Source organism: Misgurnus anguillicaudatus, chromosome 8 (assembly GCF_027580225.2).
Source record: "Misgurnus anguillicaudatus chromosome 8, ASM2758022v2, whole genome shotgun sequence".
In the NCBI taxonomy this organism is placed as follows: Eukaryota; Metazoa; Chordata; class Actinopteri; order Cypriniformes; family Cobitidae; genus Misgurnus; species Misgurnus anguillicaudatus.
In genome coordinates this window covers 35,521,745-35,546,551 of record NC_073344.2, presented here as the reverse complement: position 1 = coordinate 35,546,551, position 24,807 = coordinate 35,521,745, and the positions used below count along the sequence as shown (strand labels likewise).

The following is a 24,807-nucleotide window of genomic DNA, read 5'->3' as shown; positions in this document are numbered from 1 at the left end:
CGCGGTAAACCTCCTACTTCCACTAAAAGTTTGCCTTCCAGGCTAATGCGTTATTAATGACGATGACCGGAGTGCTTCTGAACCCGCCGGTGTGGTCACAGCGCATGTTTGTCAAGTTTATCTCTGCCAGCAGATGCAGCAGTAAGTTGGCTTGAATATTTCATAGTCCTCAAGTGGAATTCACTCGTTGGCTGAAATTATTGCTAAGCTCAAACACACTCTTTTATACATGAGAGCTCTTCTTCAGACGGCGATTGTGCTGCTTAATGAACTAGAAGTTACGCGGGACTTCTCGTTCATTGACCTTTACGACTGCCGAGGGACACTTATCTCTGTGTAAACAGTATTTTTGCTGAATGCATTGGGTTGATGGCAAATGATTTAGGGGGAATATTAAGGTTATGAGGCATGAATAGATCAGCGAATTTGAATGATTCACGGGTCCCCATTCAAAAGTGGACATTTCACAAGACTTTTTTAAGATGTCAAATAAATCTTTGGTGTTCTCAGAGTATGTGAAGTTTTAGCTCAAATAAATACCATATAGATAATTTATTATAGCATGTTAAAATTGCCACTTTGTAGGTGTGGGCAAAAATGTGGCATTTTGAGTGTGTCCTTTTAAATGCAAATGAGTTGATCTTGGCACTAAATGTCAATGTCGTGGTTGGATAGTGCAGATTAAGGGGCGGTATTATCCCCTTCTGACGTCACAGTGAGTCCTTTGTGAGTTCTTGGATCTGAATACAACCCAATTGTGTCAGCCACATGCATCACAGCGCCCCCTAATTTCTTCATTTTTACATTCTGACTTTTATCACTTGCAGAGTTTCTAGTTGTATCTTTAGTGATTGATTTCGCAACTGTTTAATACGTCTTGTCCAAAGAAGTTGATTTTTTTAAGAAGTGGAGGTTTTTGCTAAAAAAACCTTGCATGCCCTTAGAGGGTTTTGCAGAGAAAAGGGACAATAAGTAGGATTTTAAGTATTTTATTAGTCAATGTCTTTATTCATAAATATGTCCTCGTTGGTGTCAAATGACCTCTGCCATTTATCTGACTTTTCTTTGTAAGCTTAGAATTTTTTCTCTTTACTTACATTGAAGGGTAAGTCCAAGGAGGTTTCCATGTCGTTCTGCCATATTGATAAACTATAATAGCAAAGAGGGACAAAAAGCACTAGCCTACCAATGCGTTTCCACAACGCGTCTTCATTCAGAACACGTGAACTAGCTAAATGGACAAGGAGATCAGTGAGTACATAACGGCTACCGTAGTTGCAACACGCATTTAGAAAAGCGAGGCGCTAGAGAGCACTATTCGTTTGAATGCAAAATACAATTTCACCACTAGATGGTGGAAAATCCTACTTATTGTCCCTTTAAAAACAATACCAATGAAATGACTAAAGCGACATTTATATAAAAAATAAGGCATTAAAATTACTGACTAAAGCTTTTTGATTGCAATTTAAGTGAAATTACTGAACCGAAACACAAGAGGCTGCTTAAAAAATAAATGCTCATTTACAAGAAAACATGTCAGACACACTTAAAGGGTTTTGCATCCAATCCTCATACGTCTTCTGCTAAGTGAAACGATAGAGGGTATGCATTGACGTTACTTTTCCACGTGACCATGCCGGAACTCACCCCGTCGAGTGGCAAGCGTTCAACAAAATGCCTGGTTTTTACAGCGGCTGCTGCGAAAATGCCAGTAAAGCTGACTATTATTAGCTTAAATAGAATTTAGTTGGACTTGATAGCAGAAGTGGACAAGACTTAGTTACATTAGTTACCTTTTTTAAGCATCTGTGCTTTATTAGGGTGTTTGTATTGGGAAAAATGTTACTTCACTACTTCTAAAGCATACAATCATACTGTGTATTCTTTAATATTGCATATTAAAATTGATTTAATACCTAATTACAATTAAAATTGTGTACATTTACTTGATTAAAAGTACGTTAATGTACTTAAATATTAAATGTAAAGTAAAAACTTTATGAAATGTAATAGAATAAAAATGATGATAATATGCTTTGGAATGTATGTTTTCCAAAGGAAAACATGGATAAAATACAAATACTTGACAAAATACTTTTAAGTAGAAAGTAAAACCTCTGCTTGATAGTGCATACTAGCAACTTGTCAACCCACCTGATGTCTGTGGACGTTGGCATGAATGATCTATTTACTTCTCCTTTCGTGTTTCTTGGCAATCTGTAAAACGATAGCTCCGAATACTTGTTAATCTGTTGTTAACAGCTTTTTCCCATTTAGACGCGTTTTCCCGCGTATTTTTGCTGATTTCACACTGTACCCAAATGCTGCCACTCTGTCTTTTGCCACTCAGTGGGCGTAACCCCTGTAAGAATTTATAGTCAGCCTTGACAAAGATTCTACTCCAATTTAGCTGTTGAATAAAGCTCATCCCTCCAAAAGGCTTGATAATCATAAATGGTAATCTCAGTTCAAGCAATACAATAATATAACCTGAAGTAATACTTCTTAATAGTAGTATGGGAGCAAATGTGAGACTTCTTGAACCAACACAGATCAAAGAGGGTTCATGATAATAAAAGACATCTATCTAAACATTATCTGACCACTTGGTTGAGCACACAGTTGGATACTACAATGACGGATTTGGGCACAGTGGGAGATATAGAGGTCATTTGTAGTATTAGTCTTAAATTACATTTAAAGGGATACTTCATTAGCATTAGGGGTGGGAAAACAGGTTTGAAACTATAAAGTGTTAAGACTGACTTTGCTCAGGGTTCAATCTGACTCCGCTGAACCCAAAGTATGACGTGCTTTGTAACTGCTACCACAATAAACTACTTTCATCAAGATTTTCTACGTCCTCCTCATTTTTTTCTTACACTGGCGAGCCAAGCAGCGAGGGATTTCCAAAAAAAAAAGCGGGGAAAGGTAAGAAAGACTTTTTCTTCTTTAATGCTGTTTTTTTGTTTTAGGGAACCCCCTTGTTTAAAAAAATCTAGAAAAGAAAATTGTAAGGAGAGGAAGGAATTTAGTTTGTTTAATTTAGCAGGAGGAGTTCTTAAGCCTATTCTATACAATTCTGTTTGAGATTCTAACGAAACTGAATTAACCCGACGCAGTGTGGTGGCAGAGTTGTATTGGAATTTTTGTTTCTAACGTAATTGAAGCAAAGTGTTTAAGTTTGTGTGTTTCTAAAGTAACTGAAACGTGGTGTTGTGTTGTTATAATTTCTGTTAAGATTCTAAAGTAACTGAATCAACCCGACGTAGTGTGGTGGCAGAATTATAACAAAAGAGTTTCTAAAGTAACTGAAACTTCTTGTAGTGAGAGCCCGACGCACGGTGGCTCTATGAAGTTTAAAACTAAAAACCCGAAGCAGTGTGGTTTTGCTCGACGTACTGTAGCAGAGTTTTAAACGTGATATATGGTGTTGTAAGCCCGAAGTACTGTGGCTAGATAGTTTTAAAATATAACACAGAAGCCCGACGTATGTGGTTTTGTCCGATGTTCTGTGACAGTGTTACATTTTAATCTATTTGTGAGGGTTGGCGTAGCAGAGGTTTAGGCCCGAAGAAGTGTGGCCTCCAAAGTAGTGAGACTTTCAAGTTAAAAGAAACTTGGTTTGGAATTGTTATAATTTCTGTTAAGATTCTAAAGTAATTGAATTAACCAAACGTAGTGTGGTTGCAGAATTATAACAAAAGAATTCCTAAAGTAACTAAAATTGTTGTGTAGAGAGCCCAATGCACCGTGGCTCTGTGAAGTTTAAAACAAAAACCTGAACCAGTTTGGGTTTGCTCGAGGTATTGCAGCTGTGTTTTAAACTTGATAACTGTTGTTACCCCTGAAGTGCTACAGACTGTTGTAAAATATAATACAGTGTGGTGTGTCCGACGTATTGTGACAGTGTTATATTTTAAACTGCTTGTGAGCATTTGTGTAGATGAACTTAAGGCCCGACGGACTGTGGCCATGTCTGAAGCAGGAACCTTCAGGTTCAGAGGCCTGACATATTGTGTTGTTAATTCATAAGTGTCCGACGTACAGGAACTATGAACAAACAGACTAATGAATATCTTAAAGCAACTAGATAACGTGTAGTCATTGTAAGAGTAAGTTGTAAATACCTATTGAATTATTGCACATAATTCAGTAAGATGTTTGAAATGGAAAAGCTGATTGTTAAATACATTACCAAGCACGGTTCACAGGGATTATTTGATGGAATAGAAGACGTTGTTGATAAGCCATATGAATGGGCTATCTCTAAGTTTGAAACTTATCCTAAAATGCCTAAAAATGAAAAAGGAAAGATTGCCAATGCGCTTCAAGCGGTTTTTGCCTCATACAACGTAATTAGGAAGAGAGTAGATGAGTTAAAAGCTGAAAATGAGCGGCTCAGTGTTGAGGTGATTTCTACCAAAAATTACCAGGCCATTGAAACTATTTGGAAAGAAGAAAAGGTCAAGATGCAGAATGAAATTGCACTGCTTAGAACTAACAAAGACATGCTCAAATCATCTGTGGAAATTTTGGCCAACAGTTTGGAGGAAGCACAGACAGCTTGTCAATGTATGATAATGAATGGCACAACTGAGAAAAATGCTAGTAAGACATTGTTAGATGTTACAGTGTGTAGTCCAGTTTCAGAAATGCCAGATTTGCAGGAAAAAAGTTCTGAGGGTTGGGAAAGAGATTCTGAGTCATTTAGAAGTCAGTACTCTGACTCTACAGTTAGATTTCCAGTGGCACCAGTTCATGTGACTACAACAATGCGTGCTAGTGAAGGAAGGGAAGAGCATATGACCTCTACCATGGTCAGAGCATTTAATCCATCTGAACTAGAAATTGTGATCAAGAACATTGGGAAATTTGACCCTGCCAAGCAGGATCCATTAGATTTTCTAAAGAATCTTGAACGATATGCAGATCTGTATAATTTTACTGATGGTGATGCATGTGTTGTGCTAAAAATGTGTTTGCCTGATACTTTGTCTGGAGCCTTAACTCAGAAAGTAAAGAACAGAATATTCTAGATTAACTGATGGCTTCCATCACAGACAAAGGAGATTTGCAGGAATAAATTCAGGTGTTATTCTTTGCTATGCATGTGGAAACGCCGGTCACATTGCTAGGCATTGTCAAGACAAAGAGAGATATCGAAACTTTGTCTGTCATGCATGTGGAAAAGATGGTCACATTGCTAGGCATTGTTCAGAGAAAAGATGGAAAGATCAGGAAGTTGTTTGCTTTAGATGTGGAAAGACAGGACACAAGGCAAGACAGTGTCATTTTTCACATAAAAGACAGATGGGCTTTTGTGATTTGCTTAAGAAAATAGACAATTTAGAAACCCAGTTAGCACTGTTGAATGGAAAGAAGGAAGAAACCTTGCCAGACACATCACCGTGTGAACAACATGACTGTAGTCACAAGCAGATGTTGATGTGAACTAGAGAATTGTTTTATGATAGTAGCACATTTTAGAAAAAAAAATGTTTACTATCAAAAGGGGGGTGATTCTTGAAGATTCATGAAAAATTATTTAATTGAAGATTCATGAAAAATGATTTAATGTGATTGATATGTAAATTTATTTAGAAGAAATGTTTTAATGCCAATAATTAAAAAATATATATTTTTTAAAACATTACTGATGTTTGATGTTCTGTGCTTAAACATATGTGACTTTGATGTTTTGAATGTGAAAAGTTCTTGTGGGGGAAAAGGGGGGCAACCTCTTCTATTCTTCTTGTTTCAGGTGTAAGCATGGAGATGTCTAAAATGTGTAACCTTAGGGAGAAAGACGATTTGGACCAGAAGGCCAACAGGACAAGTGATGCCAGGGTACTTCCTCAAGAAAGAGGAACCAGGACGTCTCTAGAGTTACTACTGGAATAGGAAATCCAGACATTTCCAAACCTGCTAAGATCCAGAACGACAGGTCTAAAAGATCCTGTGACATACGAATCGGAACAATAGCTATGAAAGATTCATCTAAGGAACTGTTTTCAAAATTGAAAAAGATTGGACAATCGATAGGAGAAGCACAAATAAATCAAACTATTTCTAGAGAGTATGGACAGCAGTCTTTCTACCAAGGTGGAAAACCATATTATGAAGACTCACTACACATGACACTAGAATGAATGTATGCTATGCTTTAAACAATTTTCCAGGAGCAAGGAAATTTTGAGTTTGAGAAAATTCTAAAGGTGGACAATCTTGGAACATTACAGGAACATACTCTTAAAAGAAATGAAGAACCTTCCTAGATTTGCTGCAAAGTTGTCATCAGAAGAATGGCAGGGAATAAACACAGACTGTTGTGACAAAACCCCATTTGGTTTCATGTGTGAGTGTGACATGGTGGAAAAACAACTATTGAAGCACCAGAAACAGACTTTGATGCTTGTAAAGTTAAACTCACTCATATGCAGAATCATTTCTCAAGGATAATAGTCACAGATGAGAGAAATTGTGTTACTACACCTTGTATATGTGAATGTGACCCGACAAATACTATCCTATTTTAAGAAAATATTCCAGAATTGATTTTAAATTGCTAGTATTAGACAATGTGTTAATGTCATTGATCTTAATGAGAAAGATAGGGTAATGGGGACTTAGCTATTACATATTCAGATTTACTTTGGGATGTAACCTTCAAAACAGTGTGCATATCTTACTCATTGTTTGTCAATGTATTATGCTATGCTGTATGTGTTCTCTATTAAGACGCCAGATTGCAGATACTTCAATGATCACCTTAGGACGTTCCCGTTGGCTGTGATGGTTCTTGAATATTTCTCTCCCAAACCAAAGAAATGTTTGTTTCATATTGCCAAATTTTAGGAGAGACCTTATGATAATCTTGCCTAATGGGATGGAGTGATAACCAGTGTGCATGAGGTGATGACCCAATGACGGGTAAGATTCTCCAGTGGCCAGATGGGGGACAACCTAAGCCAGGGTATTGCCGCCACTGGGCACCTGCCCTAATATTAATGGGAGGTGTAATCTTTATGAATGGAGTGGATGTGATGCTTCTCTGCCAAGAGCATCAAACGGGGGACTGTAAGAATTTATAGTCAGCCTTGACAAAGATTCCACTTCAATTTAGCTGTTGAATAAAGCTCATCCCTCCAAAAGGCTTGATAATCATAAATGGTAATCTCAGTTCAAGCAATACAATAATATAACCTGAAGTAATACTTCTTAATAGTAGTATGGGAGCAAATGTGAGACTTCTTGAACCATCACAGGTCAAGACATCTATCTAAACATTATCTGACCACTTGGTTGAGCACACAGTTGGATACTACAATGACGGATTTGGGCACAGTGGGAGATATAGAGGTCATTTGTAGTATTAGTCTTAAATTACATTTAAAGGGATACTTCATTAGCATTAGGGGTGGGAAAACAGGTTTGAAACTATAAAGTGTTAAGACTGACTTTGCTCAGGGTTCAATCTGACTCCGCTGAACCCAAAGTACGACGTGCTTTGTAACTGGTACCACAATAAACTACTTTCATCAAGATTTTCTACGTCCTCCTCATTTTTTTCTTACACCCCAGTCATTTTCGCCGAAGGTGACGTCACGTGCATACCCTCTATATGCTTGTGAGATAAAACAATTATATATATTTTAATTGAAATCTATAAACAAATACGTTCAAATATGGCTACACGTTGAAACATTAAATCTCTTTGGTTCTTGCACATCGTGTGACTAGCTGTCTAGCATGTGACTAGCATGTTTCATTTGTGTTCAATTTTGGTTTAGTGCATTGTGTCCCAACCAGGGGGCCAGCGCCCACGGGAGGCTCTACAGAGTTCCAGGGGGGCCTTAAGATGGCTTAAAGTTATTCAAAAAATAAACATTAACCCCTTAGCATTTCTGAAAAAAATGCCATTTAAAGGACACTAATTGTACCCGCTGTGTTAATTGTATCTTAAAAGGGTTTACATCATTCGAATCACAAAAATCTCAGCTTTCCAAAGATATGTTTACCTTTTTGTTTTTGTCAAATAATGCAGTGTTCCTCCCATGTATACATTGAAATTTTAGGGGTTAAAATAAGCTTAAACAACCAAAAATACATTTGCTTCTTATTTGTTTGTTTTTTGTAATGAACATACATCTATCTAGTCATGCCAAGTTCTAGAACATTTCTTTGGTAGAAGTAGAGTGTGTGTGTGGGGGGGTCTTCAAATGTTGTTTTGGGGAATAGGGGGGCCTTGAAGTGAAAAGGGTTTAGAATGTTAGTGTAAGGGCTTTAAGATGTAAAAGCAATGTCTCTACGGATGTTAAAAGCATAAAATGGACTTAAAAATAGACTTTATTTGAACTACATCCTAGTCTACTCCCCTCCTGCTGTGTTGGAGCAAAATGAGAAATGCTGTGTTTGAGCACTAAATTAAACTATACTGTATTGCATGGTAATAATAATCACCTTGACAGAGGTTGTTTTTAACACCTAATTTAATGCATATTAAGTGACCTTGCCTATGGTCTTGTTTTCTGGATGTTTACCCTTTATGACTGTTAGCTTATAAACTGACAGCCAATGGGTCGAAGCATAACAAAATGACCTTTTATCCTAAGCTGTGGACGAAGACTTCCAGCGGTGCAGTAACCTTTTTGTAACTCAGTGAGGTAAAGGGTAATGCTAAAGATGGATCTGTTTCCTCTTTGCCACCTTTATTATTTTATAGTTCAAAGACCAATGAGCTATATGGATCTGTTAATTTGGAGCATTTTAATATTTCAAAAGTTGAATGACCTACAGTAGTAGTAAATCACATTTATTTATTGCACAAGTCTGCATTTCCTGTAAACTAAGGACTGCAAGCTCATCTGTATTTTGTGAAGTATTGCTTCCTTTCAACAGTCGCATACGGCAGCATTAGATTACAGACCCCTAAGCATTACCTCATATCTTGCCGGTTGTTAAGGATACTTGTCTATGTCCCTTAACACTTTAAGACTTATGTTTTGGTCTGCTGGTCAAAAAAAATCTCACAGACTTAAAGTATGCCTAATTTGCACATTTTTACAAGATGTAATTCTCAGGTGTGCCTAGAATGGGTCTGTGAAGTTTCAGCTCAAAATACCCCACAGATAATTTATTATAGCATGTCCGAAATGCACCTATTTGGGTGGGAGCAAAAACTGTGTTTGTACCTTTAAATGCAAATGAGCTACTGCTCCTCACTCCCTTACTAAAAGAGACATTGAGCGCTTTCAGTTAAAATAGATCTGATTCCTTTGAAAACAGTCTGAGACCATATAGTATCTGGCAGACAGGGTAAAACTCGCTGAGGGTGGAAGCTATGGTAACAGCACTGTCAGTCAATGGCCGTGGGCAGGGCTTTATCAGTATAGAGACAGAGCGCAGCGCGTCATAACCGAGGGGCAACCTTCCGATCTCTCTAATGAAGCCAACACGGAAGTGACTTAAACTGCAATTCATCGACTGGCCGCTTGAGGCTGGCTCCAAAAGGGAGTCAATTCTCATAGACTCCCATGTTAAAAATGGTCAACTTTACAGTAGAAAATAATATGTTTACAGCCTGGTACAAAAAGTGTTTTTGGCCTGTATAGCTAATTTTGCCCTTCATGACAACTGTGAGGGGGGTGAATTTTTTTGTAACTCATCCGTTTAAATTATATTAAGCCTTAAACTTCAGCATAATTAAGGGCGTGGCCGCTTGAGTGTCGGTTGAACAGCCACTGCTGTTACTAGACTCGCGCTAGGCGGGGAGTGGTTTCACCTCAGCTTCACCCATGTCCCGCCTCTTTACCCATTTTCGGTTTTCCGTGAGTAATTCGCGGGGACGCGCGGCCAAGATGGCGACGGCAGGCAACGCCTACTTTAAGCTTCAAAAGCGATCATCACAAACCAATGGGTGACGTCACGGACACTACGGCTTGTTAGCTGTACACCCTGTCACACAGCAGCTTTTAGGCATTATTCTGTCTTTTTGTTATAAGCCAGAAACGACAAGGAGGCGGCCCCCCGCAACACAAAGTCAATGAAGACGGACGGACCGTTCCCCCCCTGGTGGGCGTGGCTTTCAGGTTATGACGCGTTACGCTTTGTCTCTATGACATCACATTAATGAGAATAAAAATGGAATGTCTATTAAGACTGTTTTGCTTTAATCAGGAGTAAAAACGGAGTGGATGGATTTTTTTCACTATAGGAGAGGTTATAACACGCTACGAAAAATATTTTTGTCCAAACATCTTGTAAAAGTGAATTTTGCAATATAGGTGCCCTTTAAAGGGATAGTTCACTAAAAAAATAGAATTCTGTCATCGTTTACTCTTTAAGTTGCTGCAAACCTGTATGAAATTCTGTTTAGAGTTTGCTTTTTGGGGTGAACTATCCCTTTTAAGGGGACATATCATGACTTTTTCCATGTTTAAGTTCTATAATTGGGTCCCCAGTGCTTCTATCCAACCTAGAAAATGTGAAAAAGAACAAGCCAGTAACTTAGTTTTGGTCAATCATTCTCTGCAAACATGTAAAATTTGGCTCCCCTGTGATGTCAGAAGGGGATAATACCGCCCCTTAAAGGGATAGTTTGGCCAAAACGATATTAAACCCATTATTTACTCACCCCCAAGCTGTCCAAGTTGCATATGTCCATCGTTTTTCAGACAAACACATTTTCGGATATTTTAGAAAATATTTTAGATCTTTCTGTTGATTAAATGTAATGTTACGGGGTCCAGCAATAGTCCACGACCTTCAAGTCCAAAAAAAGTGCGTCCATCCTTCACAAATTAAATCCAAACGGCTCCAGGATGATAAACAAAGGTCTTCTGAGGGTAATCCGTGCAGTGTTGTTGTAGAAATATCCATATTTAAAATGTTATTAACTTTATTAACTACCTTCCGGTAGCGCCGCCATCTTAGACTCAGGAGAGAGTATTAGCGTAGTGTACGCAATTTTCTTAGTGACGTATGACAAATTCGGAGGGCGGGGGACAGAGCAGCAACAGAGAAACCGCTGTATGCTGCGTAAGCGCTCATCCTGAATGCGGATGGCTCTAAAATGGCGGCGCTACCGGAAGGTAGCCAATAAAGCTAACAACATTCTAAACATGGACACCTCCACAACAACACCGCACGGATTACCCTCAGAAGACCTTTGTTTATCATCCTGGAGCCGTTTGGATTTAATTTGTGAAGGATGGACGCACTTTTTTTGGACTTGAAGGTCGTGGACTATTGCTGGACCCCGTAACATTACATTTAATCAACAGAAAGATCTAAAATATTTTCTAAAATATCCGAAAATGCGCTTGTCCGAAAAACGACGGACACACGCAACTCGGACAGCTTGGGGGTGAGTAAATCATGGGTTTAATATCGTTTTTGGCCGAACTATCCCTTTAATCAGCACTATCCAACCATGACACTGCCATTTAGTGCAGCTCATTTGCATTTAACAGGACACACCCAAAACAGCACATTTTTCCTCACACCTACAAAGTGGCAATTTAAACATGCTATAATACATTTTCTACATGGTATTTTGAGCTAGAACTTCACATATGTACTCTGGGAACACCAAAGATTTATTTCACATCCTAAAAGGTCTTGTGAAATGTCCCCTTTAAAGGTTGTGTGCAGTCCCAGTCATGTATATAGTAGGCACCAGAATATAATAGAGTAAAGGGTGTGTGCTGATTTGACTTGAGACAATGTACACAGGCCCCGTCGGGGCCCAGAGTCTGCCAGCCATATCTTGGCATCTGAATAATATAGAGATATGTGGCTGAGCCAACTTGGGCAAGTGTATAGAGATCCTTTGTGCCTAAGAATATTTTGGGAATCAGGGGTTACATTTTCAAACCAACTCAATGGTTGTACAGCGGCAAGTTTAGTGTTTTATTCTGAAACCGTAAGAAATACAGAACTTTCATATTTAAAGAACTTTGTGACATTCAAAACTAAAACTAGCTGTCTTTGAATGTTCTTCAACCATTATTGCGGCAGGGTCTCTCTCTCTCTCTCTCTCTCTCTCTCTCTCTCTCTCTCTCTCTCTCTCTCTCTCTCTCGTCATGCATTAATTGGTGTGCAGTAGGAGCGTTTGGCTGATTAAAGTGTGTTTGTGTGTGTGTGTGTACCCGCGTACGGCACTGAATGCTGAAGAGTCCGTGTTATGGAGGTGCTGTGAGGAAGGTGTCAAATAAACATTGAGAGAGCTGTCTCCTACTTGGCAATGGATTGGATGGCTTGTCAGCTTCATTATGTTATTGGTTTTTGTTCTTATATTCTAAGGACCATCTCTCTTACTCGCTATCTCTTGGGCCCTTCATCTTCTTTTATTCTCTCACTTTCTCTGTCACTCATCCTTTCACCATTGTTTTTCCCTGTTCTTTTTCATTTTTGGTGTAAGCTTGACCTGCTGAGTCAGATCTACATCAGCGTGCCCTGACTACAGAGGTCTCCTCCTGCCAATTCATCAACACACATCACCCTCAGTCTGTACATAACAATACAGAGGAGTTGTTCATCAACACCTACACGGCCAATGGCAAATAAAGTACCGCCAACACAATCTCATGGCAATACGTGACTATTTTACGAGGTGGCTAATTTGTATGAAATTGCTTGATCTAATTTTTTACGTTTTATTTACATTACAGAAAATTATTACATTATTTTCTGTTACATAAAATGACATCCTTACTGTGGGTTCACACCAGCCGCGTTTGAGGTGTCAAATTCGCATCTACCGTGTCTAGTTTGGCGCTTTAACATTTTGAGTTTACTCGCTTCATTTACGTGTGAAAGCCGCACGTGAAATTCTAGTCATCGAGACATTCACGCGGAAATTTGCGTCATGAGAGGGGCTTTTCTGCAAAGTTCAAATTTTTCAATTCACTTGTTTCCCGCGGCAACGCTCAATTCGTTTTGAGGTGGAATGACGCCCTTACCATGGCTGGTGTAGACGCAGCATTACCCAAACCTAACTCTAAAGGGGGTCGCAAACCGGACACGTAGCTCAGCTCCATTTTTAAAAAATCTAACACGTTGTTTTCTAGGAGTGTACACAAACTGGCGCCGACAGGTGGTGCTACGAATCAGGAAGTTACTCAAATCCCTGTCACACCACAGAGTGGCACTCACATAGTTTAACATTAAATAACATCATATTTGTCCCAAATCATTAACGATTAACATTGGCTGTTAATGTATATTTTGCATTTTGACGAATCTTGCGCTATTTAAAGGTGCTCTAAGCGAATTCACGCGTTTTAGAACATAAACATTTTTGTTACATACAGCAAACATCTCCTCACTATCTGCTTGCTGCCTGACCGCTGATCAAACTTTAAAAAAACGCGATCTCTATAGACAGCCCAGGCTCCACAAACTGCAATAAAAACACAGTGGCCAAACCTACCATCACGAAACATAACAAAGTGTTCCAGTCAATAAAAGACAAGAAGGGTGGGGGTTGGGCGCATTCATGAAAGCACGTAAGGGAGGGGGAGGAGTTAGCTACGCTCCGTTTGTTTGAAAACAGTTCAAACATCAACAAAAAGTGATGTTAAACAGATTCGCTTAGAGCGCCTTTAATTACGATACCTCAGAGTTGTCCTAGACGCGACTTGACGCGGCGCTGAGCTGTGCGTCTGGTGTGCGACCCCCTTGACCCTAACATCAGGCGACAATGGTATAAAATAGTATAAACCAATACTTAAAGTAACATCCTAACGCAAACAGCAAATCTAACCCTAAACCGAAGCGACAGCGGTTTAAAAATAGGAAAAACAGTTGAGTAACCAATACGTGAAACTAACACGAAAAGAAAGGTGGAAATGGCGGAAATACGTGACAATGACAGAAAAATTAGCAAAATATTTTGTGATTATTTCACGCAATATGTGAGATCAGGTTGATAAAGTACTTTGTAACATTATGCTCTCAACGCTGCAGGAAAGACACGAAATTAAGTCAGAACAGGATCTGAAACATTATCACTTTTACTGGAAACACACCTATCAGCTGTCCGTTTACTTACTACCTGAATTCATTTGCTTTTTCTCTGCTTTATTCCAGATAAACCGAGCCTGCACACACCTGAGGCCTTGGTGCGAAGTCACGTTGTGTATAATGCAAAGGTACAGATACAGTTTGTTTCTTTGGTCATCTAATCCACCCTTCAGGTAGATATATACTGCAAATTCCTACCACTCCAGCCTGCAGCGAGTATTACAAACAGTACAGCATGCTTTGACTTTGAGGTGTCAGAGATAACCTGACCCACGGCTGGAATGATGGATGTGCATGAGTTGTAGCCTACATAATGCACTTGGGAGTGTTTGATTGTGTGTGTGTGTGTGTGTGTGTGTGTGTGTGTGTGTGTGTGTTTGTGTGTGTGTGTTTGTGTGTGTGTGTGTGTGTGTGTGTCTGTGTGTGTGTGTGTGTGTGTGTGTGTGTGTGTGTGTGTGTGTGTTTTGGAGCTTACTGTACTTTCTTTGACCTTCATCATTAGGGGAGAACCGGGTCAAAAGTAACACGGGACGAAAGTAACAGAGCGATTTTCTCTGAGCCCTGATAACATTTACACCCCAAACTATGACAACATCTTTAGCACACAAACACGTTATGTACTCACCGTTTTCTGCGTGTAGATCCAGAAAGGTGTTTTCAACCATGATAAGTAAATTCTTAAAGCGGTCATTATTTTCATATAATGCGTTGTGTTTTTCGTTTCATGTCTTAAAGTACAGATCAATCTACAGGTTATTTAGTGATGTAACACATCCTGAAGTTTGACTTCTCAGAGTTTTAAAAAAAAAAAGTACATCGCATTTAAATGTGAGGAGATCCTGTTGGGACGAAAGTAACACTTGTTACTTTTGTCCCGCTGCTAATACTGTATATGTTGAAAATGTATTTTACTCTAATTTGATTTGATTTAATTTTATAGTGTTCAAACTGTTAAAACATGTTTTATTCTCAACAATTTAAGTTTTTGTACTGTTGGTTGCTTTTGAAACATTTTATAAAACTGAAATTAAAAATTAGAATGTAATTTCATTATTTTTTACAAAGATAAATTACAAAATATGTTTGCAGTTACATATTAACAAGGCCGTAGTCATGTATATTTAATAAAAACACGTGTCAATCTTGTTTTGTTGTGTTACTTTTGACCCACCTGTGAGTTACTTTCGTCCCTGCAGGTGGGGTCGAAAGTAACAATTCACTACTTATGTTTAAAGTGAAATTATACTGAAGTCGTTTTACTTTTTTTTTTAATTCCACCTGGTATTGATAGACCACACTTGTGAGTTATTGACCACAGCAAAAATATATTGCTGTCTATAACATTATCTTTTAAAATAAAGTTTTTCTGAAAAATTTTACTTTCGCCCCTGCTCTCCCCTATACTTCATCATTATACTTCTTCATAATTATACGTATTTCTAAACCCAAATGGAGCGTGTGTTATAGACCATTTCAAATGATGTAAACAACACTGGTCCAGAAACACTTCCTGTTACAGTTTGTGACAGTTATTTTTTTATTCCACATATATCATTATCTTTAAGATGTTTGTTAATTCAGGTTTATATGTTCTGTTGGTTTATTTTATCCCAACGTTTATCTAGTGTTAAAAAACGGAAACAGGAAGTGCTTCTGGACCAGTGTTGTTTACATCTTTTGAAATGGTCTACATGGAGCTGTGAGTACTACCCACTTTTTGGTAGTTGAAATATGTGTAGTATATAAAATGAAGAAGATAAAAATATGTGCCTCTAGTGTACCTATCTAGTAGATCATGACTCTAGTATAACACTGGGTTCAATTCCAAACAAACTAATAAAATGTATTACCTTAGATGCTCTGTAAGCTGCTTTTGGATAAAAGCACCAAGAACCTAAATGTAAATATGATGTTAAAAATGACTAGAAATTGTAAAACTGTAAATAAGACTTTGTGTCCACTGTTTGCAGTTCTTGGGAATCACAGAAGTGGATCAGCCTAAAGGGACAGACATGGTCCGTGTGGCCGTCAGGAAGCTGAAGGTATTTGTCTCCGCAGCGTTCCGCTATTCTAAGCATTTATGAGCTATAAAATGTGCTCACAGTCCCCTCATTCCCTGTTTATGGACCAGAAACGACTTGTGTTAATTAAATGTCAATCTACAGACATTTTAATAGGAACAAAGTTTCCTTTCAAAGTCTATATAAGAGACTCGAGTTGAATATAAATTAAATGAGATTGTCAGTAAACACAAGGTGAACACTGGTAGGATAAACAACTATGTGATTCAAACAAATCATCTGTATTTTATCCTTGTAATTTATGAGAACAAAAGAGATTTATTTAAATATGAAAAGAATGCACTCCTGCTGTTATTCATATTATGGATTCAAACTTTATATAAATAATATTATTTACAGCACAACTCACTTAAACTGTGCACCTTTTTGGTTGGAGGTGTACTTTAAAAAGTAATTGGAATTATGATTTTCACTTAACAAAAAATCTCATAGATGTTGAAAAATAGGCTCAAGACCACAATATTATACTTGAGAGTGACCAGCCAATTTCTGTAGAATACCAAAGAAACCACACAGCAATGAGTTAAAAACCATATAAGCTACATACCCTGTGAGTAAATATGTACCCAGCTGTCACCCTTTTAAAAAGTACAGCTTTGCACCTAAAGAGTTCATACTAGTACCTCAGAGGTACATATTACCAAAGAGTGCATATTAGTACCTCAGAGGTACATATTGGTACCAAAGAGTGCATATTAGTACCTCAGAGGTACATATTGGTACCAAAGAGGGCATATTAGTACCTCAGAGGAACATATTTGTACCAAAAGCCCTATTCGGACGGGATAAGTTTTACAGGGGGACCTCTGAGAAAAACGTGCTTCTCAGAGGTCCTTTGTGTTTTTTATCCCGTCCAAATCGGCCATGTCTGTGTTTTTCTCTGACAACCTCCGTAAGAATTACAGAGCAATTTACCTACTGTTTTTCGCCGAACTCAGAGGTCCTCTGAGAAATTTAATCCCGTCTGGATGCAAATGTCTGTGTTTGCCTGCAATATCTTTTGAAAATGTGGTTCATTTCGTGTTTTGGCCAACGTGATCTGCCGTAAGATTTTACTAATGTGCGTATATTGTATTTCCCGAGTCCTATTCATTCAGATATGGATATTTTTTCCCATTCGGTGGAAAAAAATAATTAAATCAAGACGCATGAAACAGACACTACCATCTCTGGAATAGACTGTGAATTTTAATCCCGTCCGAATCGGTACATAAAATCACAGACGTCCTGGGGGACACGTTGTTTGGAAAACTAATCCCGTCCGAATAGTGGTAAAGAGTGTATTATAGTACCTCAGACTGACATTTTGGTACGAAAGAGTGCCTATTAGTACCTCAGAGGGACATATTTGTACCAAAGGTGTATAATAGTGCCTTAGAGGGACATTTTGTTACCAAAGAGTGCATATTAGTACCTCAGCAGGACATATTAGTACCAAAGAGTGCATATTAGTACCTTAGCCGGACATATTGGTACCAAAAAGTGCATGGTTGTACCTCAAAGGTACATTTTGGTAACAAGAAGTGCATATTAGTACCTCAGAGGGACATATTTGTACATAAGACTGTATAATAGTACCTTAGAGTCCGGTTTCACCGAACTTTACTTCCGGTTTCGTTTTTTTAATGGTCTGACTAGTTGCTAAACTGATCTCTTGAACAAATGCCTCGACAAAAATAACAAATGTTTTGGTTTCCTAGGTAATCTATGTGGGGTATATATACATGTAAACGGATAATGAGATTAATCGGGTTCTGTCGGTGGTCATTGGTCAGGCATTAGCTGGGCAACACGTTGAAGGACGGCCAGTAGATCAGAGGTGTGCCGACTTTCACATTTACCGGAACTGGGTCTCTTGGTCTCATTGTCCTCGGGGTCGGGGACGAGACAGGGAGAGAGAAACAAAATCATATTAGCGTAGGGGCCGTTCACATGTAATGCAAGTGTCACACAGTGATGTGGTTTAAATCAGCTTGGTTCCAGACAGGCTAACTACTGCGGCATAAATATGTTACCCACAGTTGAAGATTTAGCAAATTGGGGGCCCAATGCGAAGGTACAGTATCTATGGTAACTAAGGGTCACCTTCCGATCTTTAAAAGAAAATGAAAGAGTACGAAAGAGTGCCTATTAGTAGGGGTGTGCATTGGCGAATTTGGCCCTGCCCTCACAATTCAATTCAATTACGATTCACCAGGTAATGATTCAATTAGATTCTACGATGAATTGCGATGCATCAGAATTACACAACAAGGCAAATTTTTTATCAGTCAAGTAGTAAAGTCAAGTGCAACTATTCTCAACAAAAACGGAAGCTTAGCAGCTTTAAGACAATGACAATTATATACCTGAGATGAGAATTTTACACACAGCGTAAGTCTTTTCTTGTTTCCCATAAACTTTATAGAATCAGAAATGTGCCCATATGTCCACTTTCCATGGAAAAGGGTGCGTTTTTATTTACCCGTCTATCACGGTCATCTCTCTCCGCCTCAGCCATCTTGATTGTTGTTGTTATGCCCCCGGAAGTAATTGAAACTTCACAACTTTATTGTCCGCTCGAGGCCAGAAAATAAACAGTGACATAATCGATTATGGCGCTTTGCTACATCGATGCTGAATCGTGCATGCGCACATTGCAATGCATTGCCGAATCGATTATTGTTGACACCCCTACCTATTAGTACCTCAGAGGGACATATTTGTACCAAAGGTGTATAATAGTACCTTAGAGGGACATTTTGGTACCAAAGAATGCATATTAGTACCTCAGTGGGACATATTGGTACCAAAGAGTGTATAGTAGTATCTCAGAGGGACATTTTCGTACCAAAGAGTGCATGGTAGTACCTCAGAGGTACATTTTGGTACCAAAGAGTGCCTATTAGTACCTCAGAGGGACATATTTGTACCAAAGAGTGTATAATAGTACCTCAGAGGTACATTTTGGTACCAAAAGTGCATATTAGTACGTCAAAGGAACATTTTGGAACCAAGAAGTGCATTTTAGTACCTCAGCGGGACATATTGGTACCAAAGAGTGTATAATAGTACCTCAGAGGGACATTTTGGAGCCAAAGAGTGCATGGTTGTACCTCAGAGGTAAATATTGGTACTAAAGAGTGCATATTAGTACCTCAGCGGGACATATTGGTACCAAAGAGTGTATAATAGTATCTCAGAGGGACATTTTGGAACCTAAGAGTGCATAGTACCTCAGAGGTACATTTTGGTACCAAAGAGTGCATATTAGTACCTCAGCGGGACATTTTGGTACCAAAGAGTGCCTATTAGTACCTCAGAGGGACATACAGTATATGTACCAAAAAGTGTATAATAGTACCCCAGAGGGACATTTTGGTACCAAATAGTGCCAATTAAAGTGTATAATGGCACATTTAGTATTAGGAACATTTTAAAGGGTACTACCCCAGTGACAGCTGGGGTTCAAATTTTGACAATTTTTTCTAACAGTGTAGCAACTGGCAACCATTGACCACATCCTGCATCAGGCAATGAAATTTGCACAGGCTTTGATTTAATAACTAAACTGGACACTTATTTAAAAAGTTGACAAAAAACTGTGCTTTGTAAGTGAAACTGTGAGAATAAAATAATACGCTGACTCCTTCACAGCATGGGGATTTTTAGAGGAAAGATTAATGTAGCAATGTTTTCTTCCTGAGCGATTTTCTCTTGCCCAATTTCTGTCCAGTTTTTCGACTTTCCACAGGTGATTTGCTCTTGAGGCGTGTTTGGTAACATCTCATTTGATCCGAAGCACTACCGTTCTCAGTGTTTTTAAAAAAAATCAACACCTCTGCCTGCAATTCTCTTGATAGTGTGTACTTGTGGTGAATCATCTTTGTTGTTCTCAGTTTCAAAGGCACATCAAAAAGTCAGAAGGACAGAAAACACCTAAAGTGGAACTTCACATCTCGATATACGGCGTAAAGATACTGGACCCAAAAACAAAGGTGCTCTTAAAGTCTTTTGTTTAGTCGTAGAAAGTTTTATTTGAAAAATAAAAGACGCTGATGAGATTTCATGCATGGCAAACCTAATTTAGACTTTAAATATACAGCCTGTGAAGTACCCCATTATCCACCTTACACCTGGTCTGACAGAACAATGAAATGCAATTTAGGAGAAAATTAAATGTGTTGCCTTATCTTTCATTTACTGTTTAATGGCGTACCAATTAAGTGTTTAAAGCACGACTGACAGAGTTATTTCATTCTAATACTGAGCTAATTGAACTAATTTACAGTTAAAGTAACCAGTTAGGACTTGATTAATGCCATTAGATGTGTTTGTTCAAAACAAAACAGTCTTGTCAATAGTTCTGCCTGGAGCTGAATAGATTGTTTGTGAGCCATAATTGATCAATTTCCATAACAAAGAAAAATGATTTTTTTTATAGTGTACTAGACAGAAATGTAATTAAAAATCAGATGCAGACTTGGGTCTTTTGTTTTTCAGATTTTTCACCTGATAAACAAAACTAAAAATCTCATGTGATGCAAATTTAACACAGTTTTTTATTTGTTTTTTTCCAAAGTTTGCTTTACGTAAAATAGATCAGTCAAAGCAGTGAACTTTTCATCTCAGACCTGCTCTCCTTTTTCCTGTTTCCAGGAGATGCAACATAACTGCCAGCTCCATCGAATGTCCTTCTGCGCAGACGACAAAACGGATAAAAGGATATTTACGTTTATTTGTACAGAACCCGAGACAAAGAAACACCTGTGTTATGTGTTTGACAGTGAAAAATGTGTAAGTTGCATTGACAACAGTAATATTCGACAGATGTCACAATGAGCCCTGGTCCGCAACATGTGCCAATTTCTTCCAGGCAGAAGAGATCACTCTTGCTATCGGACAAGCCTTTGATCTGGCCTACAAAAAATTCCTGGAGTCCGGTGGAAAAGATGTGGAAACGAGGAGGCAGATTGGAAATCTTCAGAAACGAGTAGGGTCATGACCGTGGGATGCTATAAATGATATATGATGTAGACTGTTTTCACACATTTGATTTGATGCCAACCTGAGTTGTCTAAAGCCTCACTCACAGGAAGTGATGTCAGATAAAAGCAGTGGTGCTGATGGAAATGCATGGGAGATCTCACCCTCTCTTTGATGTTTTCTTTTTGTAATGCTTTTTCATTCTCCGATGAGATGGATTTTATCTGTCATGTAAAAAGGTTTATTATACGGTACTTTGGAGTGCTTGATTCTTATTGGCCAGTGCAGACATTTTGAGGTTTGTATAACAACCGCCTGTAACTAATAACAGCCTCTACTGCGAGTCATCCTGACAGGTGAAATTTAATACTTAATCAAACAATTAGAGATTTTAAAGAGATTTACAAATGATTAAACCAAATTAGTCTTGTTTGAACTTGTTTAAATGCATCTTGATTTAAAGCAACACCAAAGTGTTTTTTTTACCTTAAAATAACGTTTCCAAAAAAGTTTCAGTTGTTCATCCACTCAAAACAGGGTGAACGGCACTTTCAAATTCGCTTTGCAGCCCTCTATCGGCCAAAACCGCACTAAAGAAGTTTCCAACCGTTGGGTAGTGGTCCTGTAGTTCAAGTGAAAACTACAAAAACTTGCTTTATGACAGACCTACAATCCAATCAGAGCCAGCTATGCCGCAGTATTTACGACAGTGGTAATGAACAATTACGCTTCTAACCTGTAGGGGGAGCAAAGAGCAATAAGTCTTTAGTGTTGCTTTAAAGCTGCGAGGAAATGGTTTTCGTCGTGGACAGTATTCAAGGTTTACAAATAAGCTATTAAAATATCAAATCAATATTTTGTGTACGTATATTTACATATATGAGAAGTAACCGTGTATTAATTTGGGGTCCTGATCAACCTGTTTGAGGCAAATAGTGCGTGTTCGCGGCAATCACTCTGCCCAATTTGCATTATTCGCATCACCCCAGGCGGATTCACGTATAAGCATTGACTTTGTATGTAATCTACTTGTGTAAATAGTAAAATTCACTTTGGGCATACACACCAAACACAAATCGGGTATTCGCATTGCGTTAGTTACTGGATTTAATGTTGAGGCAGGCTATTTTTTGGAAGATGCGTTTAAGGCAAATAGCAAGTGTTTGCGGCAATCGTGCTGCCCAATTTGCATCATTCGCATACACTAAAAAAATAATTCATTCAATTTACTAAATTTTTTTAAGGTAAGTGGTTGCAATCAATTTATTTAAGCTACATTTAAACAAAAAGAAAAAACTTTTGTTTAAATGTAGCTTAAATAAATTGATTGCAACCACTTGCCTTGGGAAATTGGTAGATTGAGTAAATTTTTTTCAGTGTAGCCTCGCGTGAATTTGCATCTATTCACATCTTGCATTGACTTGTATGTAATCTACTCGTGCAAATTGTTAAATTTTGAATTTGCCAAATTATGCTGCGTACATACCAAGCACAAAGCATCGCATTCCTTGCTCTATGTTACTTATTATCAACTTGCACGAAGATGCGTTTTAAGTGAATAGCACGTGTTTGAGGCAATCACACAGCCCAATTTTCGTCATTCGCATTGCCCCGTGCGAGTTCGCGTCTATTCGCATTGCGTTCCCTGCTCAATATAACTCGCTGGATTTAATGTTGGGTCAGGCGAATTTTTCACTCAGGTTAAATTTTTTCAACTTGTGTGGAAGAGGTGTTTTAAGCAAATAGCGAGTGTTCGCGCAATCGCGCTGCCCAATTTGCATCATTAACATAGCCCCGCGCAAATTTGCATCTATTCACATTTTGCATTGACTTCGTATGTAATCTACTTGTGCAAATTGTTGAATTTGCGTTTAGTATGTACACCGCATTATGCTGCGTACACACCAAACACGAAGCATCACATTCCTTGCTCCAGGTTACTTGCGGAATTTAATTTCGTGTCATGTGATTTTTTTTGCTCAAGTTGTATATTTTTAACTTGCAAGGAAATGCGTTTTAAGTGAAAAGCGCATGTGTTCGCGGCAATCACACCGGCCAATTTACGTGATCTGCATCACCACCCGCGAGTTTGTGTCTATTCCCATCGCGTTCCTCACTCAATATTACTTGCTGGATTTAATGTTGGGTCAGGCAAATTTTTTGCTCAAATGTAATTTTTTTAACTTACATGGAAGATGCGATTGAGACGAATAGCGTATGTTTGCGGCAATCACGGCACCCAATTGGAGTCATTCACATTACCCAGCGCAAATTTTCATCTATTCACGTTGTTGCATTGACTTGTATGTAATATACTCACATAACTTGTTGAATTCGTGTTTGGTCCCATTAGACTTTTACCATTATTTCTTACCCTCATATAATTCAAGTGAAATATCATTTATCAATCCTCAACACATAGTAATTCTATATTATTATATGAAAGTGTTTTCATTGGATGTGTTTTTCAATAAAAGATTCAGGATTTGGAGTTGGAGAACTCAAAATTGAAGAAGAAACTTAAAGAACTGGAAAATCAGCTGATGGATTCTAGCTGTTCATCGGTATGTTCAGTATAGGAAGTGAGATTTGTGTATTTCTGTGCTCCGCAAATTATAGTGATCATGTTTGCTTTACTCTTATATTAATTCTTTCAATAACTCTTCTCTAAAAAATAAAGGGTTCTTAAAAGGGCTCATCACAGTGATGCTATAGACAAACCCCAAATATATATATATAGTTACAGCTATTAACCTAATATATACACTCACATAAAGGATTATTAGGAACACCTGTTCAATTTTTCATTAATGCAATTATCTAATCGACCAATCACATGGCAGTTGCTTCAATGCATTTAGGTGTGTGGTCCTGGTCAAGACAATCTCCTGAACTCCAAACTGAATGTCAGAATGGAAAAGAAAGGTGATTTAAGCAATTTTGAGCGTGGCATGGTTGTTGGTGCCAGACTGGCCGGTCTGAGTATTTCACAATCTGCTCAGTTACTGGAAGTCTCACGCACAACCATTTCTAGGGTTTACAAAGAATGGTGTGAAAAGGGAAAAACATCCAGTATGTGGCAGTCCTGTGGGTGAAAATGCCTTGTTGATGCTAGAGGTTTAGAGGAGAATGGGCCGACAGATTCAAGCTGATAGAAGAGCAACTTTGACTGAAATAACCACTTGTTACAACCGAGGTATGCAGGAAAGCATTTGTGAAGCCACAACGCGCACAACCTTGAGGCGGATGGACTACAACAGCAGAAGACCCCACCGGGTACCACTCATCTCCACTACAAATAGGAAAAAGAGGCTACAATTTGCACGAGCTCACCAAAATTGGACAGTTGAAGACTGGAATAATGTTGCCTGGTCTAATGAGTCTCGATTTCTGTTGAGACATTCAGATGGTAGAGTCAGAATTTGGTGTAAACAGAATGAGAACATGGATCCATCATGCCTTGTTACCACTGTGCAGGCTGGTGGTGGTTGTGTAATGGCTGGGGGATGTTTTCTTGGCACACTTTAGGCCCCTTATTGCCAATTGGGCATTGTTTAAATGCCACGGCCTATTTGAGCATTATTTCTGACCATGTTCATCCCTTTATGCCCACCATGTACACATCCTCTGATGGCTACTTCCAGCAGGATAATGCACCATGTCACAAAGCTCGAATCATTTCAAATTGGTTTCTTGAACATGACAATGAGTCACCAGATCTCAACCCAAT

At 38.5% G+C, this 24,807-nt stretch overlaps 1 protein-coding gene across 8 annotated transcripts in view; it reads left to right on the top strand.

Annotated features, from left to right (window-relative positions):
* gulp1b (GULP PTB domain containing engulfment adaptor 1b) overlaps positions 1-24,807 on the top strand; it is a 68,568-nt gene that overhangs the window by 36,077 nt on the left and 7,684 nt on the right. For all 8 annotated transcript variants that reach the window (XM_055213723.2, XM_055213725.2, XM_055213722.2 and 5 more), the window contains 6 exons: positions 14,098-14,159; positions 16,002-16,073; positions 19,991-20,089; positions 20,751-20,888; positions 20,968-21,084; positions 23,555-23,641. In XM_055213723.2, the coding sequence (XP_055069698.2) occupies positions 14,098-14,159; positions 16,002-16,073; positions 19,991-20,089; positions 20,751-20,888; positions 20,968-21,084; positions 23,555-23,641 (575 nt within the window). The remainder of the gene's footprint in view (positions 1-14,097; positions 14,160-16,001; positions 16,074-19,990; positions 20,090-20,750; positions 20,889-20,967; positions 21,085-23,554; positions 23,642-24,807) is intronic.